Genomic DNA, 6645 nt, shown 5'->3' with positions numbered 1-6645 from the left:
AATATCAGAGACTTCTGTACTTAGGGTTTACATACGCTTATCTTCTTTAATTCTCATTTATTTACATGTCTGTCCACTCCTCCCATTCTGATTAGCACAAATTGCGAGCTGGATTTTGACCTTGCATTTAAAAGCCTGCTTTCCAATAAGCCCTTAACTGTGGTGTTCTATTTTATGAATTGATAGTGGCTGAGTGCACAACTTGTGGTTGCAATTGGCTTCATCACATTCTGGGGTACACACCCCTGAAGTCCTGGGAAATACAGACCATTCCTCAAAAACACACAGTTTCACAACTCTGACCAACAAGCTCTAGTAAAATATCCTCAATTCCTGTGGCAGCTTTCCTGTTTTAGCACTTTCCAACTGAAATATAAAAATTTGGTTTATCCTCCAGGCTTATTGAAGGATTGGATGTAGAAAAATCAGGTACATTTTGCAAACTGTACATATGATAAAGAAGTTCAGTATTGTAGTTGCTTTTTTTTTTTCTTTTGCTATCAAAAAGTGTATCTTCAGTTATCTTCTTTTGGTCACGGAAAGGTTGAGTGACAGGGTATGTGGCTGTAGCAGCTGATTAGTGATGCTGAAAGAGGTCAAGTGATGGTCAGAGGGAGGGAAGTTAGTGACAGAGAGAGCAGTGCTTGGTGATGAAGTGATCAGAAATTAAGTGTGAGGAACTTCTCATACTCTGAACTTCCACAATGTTGAGCTCAGCCAAACTGGGACAGAGCATCCTTGATTAATGAGGAGATATCCTTTCACGCTCCTGTCATACAAGTTAAAGTCAGTGGCCCCAGGTTATCACATTATACAAGTGTATTTGCCCACTTTGTCACGAAGCTCTTTGGTTTTGACCCCATAAATGATAGGATTGAGAGTGGGGAGGAGAAGGAAATAGAGGTTGGCCAAGATGATGTGAACATGTGGAGCGATACCCTGACCAAACCGGTGTGTCAGAGTGGAGAAGAGGAAGGTAGGATAAGATATCAGCATCACAAATATGTGGGCTGTGCAGGTGCTCAGGGCTTTCTGGTGGGCTTTCTTAGAGGGGATTCTGAGGACAGCCCTAATTATCAGTCCATAGGATAGGGCAATGAGTGTGAGGTCTAACCCAATTATTACAAACACTACCACCAAGCCGTACATCCTGTTGACTGTAATGTCCCCACACGACATCTTTGCCACAGCCATGTGGTCGCAGTACGTATGGGGGATAATGCGGTTGGCACAGAATGGCTGCCTCATCAGAAGCAGGGGCAGGGGTAGAATGATGAGAACAGCTCTTATCAAACCCACTAGCCCTAGCTTAGCTATTCGTTCATTGGTGAGGATGGTGGTGTATCTCAGAGGGTTACATATGGCAACATAGCGATCAAAGGCCATTGTCATAAGGACGGCTGAGTGCATCATAGAACCCACGTGAAGGAAGAACATCTGGGTGAGACACCCACACACAGTAATGCCTTTCAAATTGAACCAAAATATACACAGTGCCTTCGGCATGATGGAGGTAGATGTGCCAATGTCTGTGAGCGCCAGCATGGAGAGCAGCAGGTACATCGGCTTGTGCAGGGTCTGCTCCTTGCCTATAACAAACAGAACTGTGAAATTTCCAAAGAGACCAAAAATGTAAAATGTAGAGAACGGGATGGAAATCCAGATGTGGGCAGTTTCCAGGCCAGGGATGCCTGTTAGGATGAATGATGAGGGGTCAAAGGGGGTGAGATTAAAAGCTGCCATGAGGTGGTTTATGCATCGATTGAGTTCAGAAATGCTCCAGGTGCCTGTGGAAGGGAGAGAAGCACAGTGAAGGGGGTTACACACTTTATAACAAATAGTACAGTTTATATTTTACAGTTATCACTAATCTAGAACTGGGGCTGAGCGGTGAGGTGGCAACATTTACAGACTGCACCAGATTTTTTAGGTCATACTCAAGTCCAGAGAAGTCATTATTAGGCTGGCCTATGACTTTGTGCTCAACACAATGGGCACGAAGGGCACAAAGGTCAGATACTTTCTTGAGGGCACCCAGCTTTGTCTGAGACATAAGTTACAGGTGTTAACTGACAAGTGTTAGCAGAGACCTTTCTCATGCCTGAATATTCATGCAGTTTGCAGATGTCCCAAAAATTGGTGGATCGTAAATAATGAAGAGGACAGATCACTGATTCAGAGCAATCTGGAGTGGTAGGGTCGAAGCAAACAATATGTGTTGTAACATAGCCATGTAGATATCTACATCTAAGATCAAATAATGTAGCCAATGCATATACGATAGGGGACTGCCGTAGTAAGTGCAACGACTCTGAACAAGATTTGGGGGAGTGAAGGGATAATTAGCTAAACATGTGATTCTTGGATGATAACAAGGGAATCTCAAGGAGAAGTAGAGACGTTATTTTACCTGTATATTTTGCACTGGAATGATGGCTGTTTGAATCCGGTATCTAGTTCTGGTGTCCACGATTAAAGATGGATGTTGGTATACTGAAGAGGTTCAGAGAAGAATCACAAGAGTTATTACAAGATTAGAAAACCTGCAGTGATAGACTCAAAGATCTCAATCTGTGTAGTTTAACAAAAATGGTTAAGGGATGACGTGATAACAGTCTGTAAGTACCTACACAGGGAACAAATATTTTATAATAGGCTTTTTAGGCTAGCATACAGAGGTGTAACAGGATTCAATGGCTGATAGTTGAAGTTAAAGCAATTCTGACTGGAAATAAGGTATGCATTTTTTAAACAGTGAGAATATTTAAGCATTGGAGCAATTTACCAAGGGTCTTGGCAGATTCTTCGTCATTGAGAATTTTTAAATCAAGGTTGGATGTTTCTCTAAGGCCAGGTCTACACTACCCCCCTAATTCGAACTAAGGTACGCAACTTCAGCTACGTGAATAACGTAGCTGAAGTTCGAAGTACCTTAGTTCGAATTAGTTCGAACTTACCTTGGTCCACACGCGGCAGGCAGGCTCCCCCGTCGACTCCGCGGTACTCCTCTCGGCGAGCTGGAGTACCGCAGTCGACGGCGAGCACTTCCGGGTTCGACTTATCGCGTCCAGACTAGACGCGATAAGTCGAACCCAGAAGTTCGATTTCCAGCTGTCGAACTAGCGGGTAAGTGTAGCCAAGGCCTAAATGATCTGCTCTAGGAATAATTTTGGGGAAATTTTCTGGCCTGTGTTATACAGGCCTGTGTTAGACAGAGGATGTGATCACAATGATCCCTTCTGACCTTGGAATCCCTGAACATGTCCCTAGGAGTCAGCTGGAGGCATTTTGCCTGCAAGCTCATTCCTGAGTTTACTGAAGACATTTTTTTCTATTCATGACTGTGTTGAATTTAGCCCCCTGGTGAGAAATTCTCATATGACTGCAGCACCTTGGAAATGTTACACTAGGTGGGTATTTCATGAGGCTGAGGGATGCCATGAGGCACTGCATGGATGAGATGCATTTTAGGTGAGAAAAATAATGACTTAAGCCCATAAAATCTCCACACTGAGGAATGAATGTAGAACCCTCACCATTGACTAACCGAACTGACTAGCATATGGTCCCAGAGCATCCTGGGTTTAATGTACTTGTCCCAGTTGCCCACTGTTTCAGGCAGCTGCCAGTGTCTCAGTCACATGGCAGCTGTATTTACCTAGGCCCTCACCTGTCCTAGAGTTGCCTGCTAATATTATATAATGTTCAGGCTTCTCAGCTTGTAAATTGTTCCTGTGTAGCAATTCTTGAAGCACCACGCGGTATGTATGGGTCTATCACAGAGGTGGGCAAACTACGGCCTGCGGGCCACATCTGGCCCGTGGGACCATCCTGCCCGTCCCTTGAGCTCCCAGCCGGGGAGGCTAGACCCCAGAGCCTCCCCTGCTGTCCCCGTTCCCCTGCAGCTACTCGGCCGCGTGGGTAGAGCGGCTGGCTCTGGCCGGGCAGAAGGGCTGTGAGCTCCTGCTGCATTGAGCAGCATGGTAAGGGAGCGGGGAGCAAGGAGGCGGGGGGGGGGAGTTGGATAAGGGGAAGAGAGCTCCAGGGAGCAGGGGGCGGTTGGATGGGGCGGAGGTTCGGGGGGGGCAGTCAGGGGATGGGGAACGGGGGGGTTGGATAGGTGTGGGAGTACCGGGGGGGGGGAATGTCAGTGGGTGCAGGGGTGGATAGGGGTCAAGGCAGTCAGGGGACAGGGATCAGGGGGCATTGGATAGTGGGTGGTGTCCCAGGAGGGGGCGGTCAGGGGACAAGGAGCAGGGGGGTTGGATGGGTCACGGGTTTTGAGGGGAGTGGGAAGTGGGAGGGGGCGGATGGGGGCAGGGGCCCAGCTGTTTGGGGAGGCATAGACTTCCCTAACCGGCCCTCCATACAGTTTCACAATCCTGATGTGGCCTTCGGCCAAAAAAGTTTACCAACCCCTGGTCTATCAAGAGAAGTCACACAGACTTGGCATTTGCCATTTGTGAGATTTCTCACCGGTGAGACACAGTCACTGACTATCCTGCAGTCAAGGGAGCAGGTGGGATGGAAGGCCCCTCACACCATGCAGATGAAGAGCTGTGGTGAGGGTGGGGCATCTCGGAGGTTGTGGGAGCCAGGGATGACTGGGAAGCATGGATAAATTATTGGGGACAAGCATGTTTTTGGAAGCGGGGCACCCTGGGATGGGGAAGAAGAGTACGGGCAGGGGTAAGAGTATGATGGGAGATTGAACCAAATGAGGAGGAAAGATGAGGCATTTTACTGGTAGAAAGAACCATTGAAGTTACATAATTAACATTCAACAACAACCGTTGGAAACAGAACTCAGTAAAGGTTGTGACACCGATGCTGAAGTTCTGTGTCTTGGCAGGTCAAACAGACCCTTTAACCCCCCCACCCTCACCCCACCCCAAACACACTCGGGGCCAGGAAAGGTCTCTGTTCTGCCCTAGGACTAACAATCACAAACAAAAATTTAATTTCAACAGCACTGCCCAACTGCCTGTGTACATGCCACTCGGTCCCCCCACAACACTCAGTGCTGCTCAGCTGTCCCTGTACACCCCTGTCTGCCCCACTACCATCAGCGCTGCCCGCCTGTCCCTTTACACCCGGCTCCCCATGCATATAACCCTCAGGGTTTCCCTCCAGCCTGTGTTCATTCCACACACTGCCCCACAACACCCAGTACTGGCCACTTGTCCATGTACACCCCTCTACCACCACAATTTACCTCCCTGCCACACACAGATACCCCTTACCCAGGGCCAAAACCAAGTGCCAGACCCCACAGAAATATCTCCTCAAACTAGGTTAAACTCAGTGTCTGCCTGCACTGGGGAAAAGGGGGAGATCAGCCTGAACTGCCTTTCTGGGGGTGAAGGGAATCCCAGCAGCAGCTCACTATGCCCACAGAAGGAAAGAGGGACAGGCCCAGAAGACGGGAGAGAGGATGCGGAAACTAAAAGGAGCCCTTCCTAAAAAAAATTGTTATTCTGATTGTTCTGAACCTCTAAGCCTGTAAGTTTGAGATTTCAGTCACTGTCCTGTCAGTTCACCAACGAACTCACCCTTCTTTAGAGGCGACAGGACGACTACAGTTGAAGTCATTGGAAGTTCATGGTTGGTATAAATAAAGCCATTTATTTAAGTCCCTAGAGGTGGATTGAGGTTGTACTGGCCTTGTTTGGAGTTTTACCACCGATCTCAAGGGGACCAGATTCCCCCTTATTGTTTAAATTTCAGCTCCGAACTGCTCCAGGTCCTGCTACAGAGAGCGCACTTCTGCTAGGGCACTGAGAGAATCTTATAGAAACCCCCAGTTTATGTGGCATTCTGAGACCGGGCATGAAAGTTGGGGATTTCAAAACAGACGAGGGGACCTGATTTTCCTCTTAGGGAGGCCAGTGTCAATCTGGAGTGACCCAGTGAAGGCAGAATGTGAGAACAGAATCTGGCCAGTGTGTGACCCATTGTTGTTGTGAACCCTCTGGTAACACCGATAACCAGGGCAGAGGCTTTGGCTGTACCAGATAACACCACAATGAAGTTGCTGAATTGGAAAAATTGAACAAACCAGGGGAAAAACCACACAGCCCAAAAAAGGAAGCTACTGAGTCAGACAGAAGGATACAGTAAAAGACAAGGAACTGATCTTAAAAACAAATATTTGTCTAAACTAGTTACAATAAATGTGTAGTTCCAATTTTACTAGGTAAATCCCTTGGTGTTTCTGACAATACTGAACAGTTCAAGTCATCGTGCTGGTGAATTCCTGCCCAGATCATTCTTGACTTGAACCCTGGAACCCTTCCTGAGCCCTCAGCACTAACTTTATCCAGAAACAGGCAACTCACCGAAATCCCATTCAGCAGAGAGAGGAAATCTCCTTACAGCAACAGGAAAGCAGAGCCCTGAGAATCAGCGTATCAATCTCATGTGTCTGACACTCAGCGTGCTGGACAGCAACCTTTATGATTCCCCTGTACAGTCCCTGCGGACTCTCAGGTTGGCAGGACTCCCAGACAATTCCCTCTGCTCCATGAGCAGCGGGAAGAGCAGGAAACAGACCATAGAGAACTGCCTGAGAGCCTCCCCCAGGACTGAAGAAATTATTTGCTAATACCAGTGCTTCAGATTGTCAGGGCAAACTGAGTCTTGGAG

At 47.6% G+C, this 6645-nt stretch overlaps 1 protein-coding gene across 1 annotated transcript; it reads right to left on the bottom strand.

Annotated features, from left to right (window-relative positions):
* Nucleotides 1-804: 804 nt before the first annotated feature.
* LOC117872558 (olfactory receptor 52E2-like) lies at nt 805-1743 on the bottom strand. The gene has a single exon (XM_034761178.1). It carries the CDS (start codon nt 1741-1743, stop codon nt 805-807), a length of 939 nt encoding a protein of 312 aa, XP_034617069.1.
* Between the last annotated feature and the right edge of the window lie 4902 nt (nt 1744-6645).

This window comes from Trachemys scripta, chromosome 1 (genome assembly GCF_013100865.1).
Source record: "Trachemys scripta elegans isolate TJP31775 chromosome 1, CAS_Tse_1.0, whole genome shotgun sequence".
NCBI classification, from domain to species: Eukaryota; Metazoa; Chordata; order Testudines; family Emydidae; genus Trachemys; species Trachemys scripta.
Note: the sequence above shows the minus strand (reverse complement) of the source record. Positions and strands in the feature narration are given on the sequence as shown.

Coding starts and splice junctions, on each gene's coding strand:
- LOC117872558 (XM_034761178.1), bottom strand. CDS start 1,743: ATGGCAGCTTTTAATCTCACCCCCTTTGACCCCTCATCATTCATCCTA.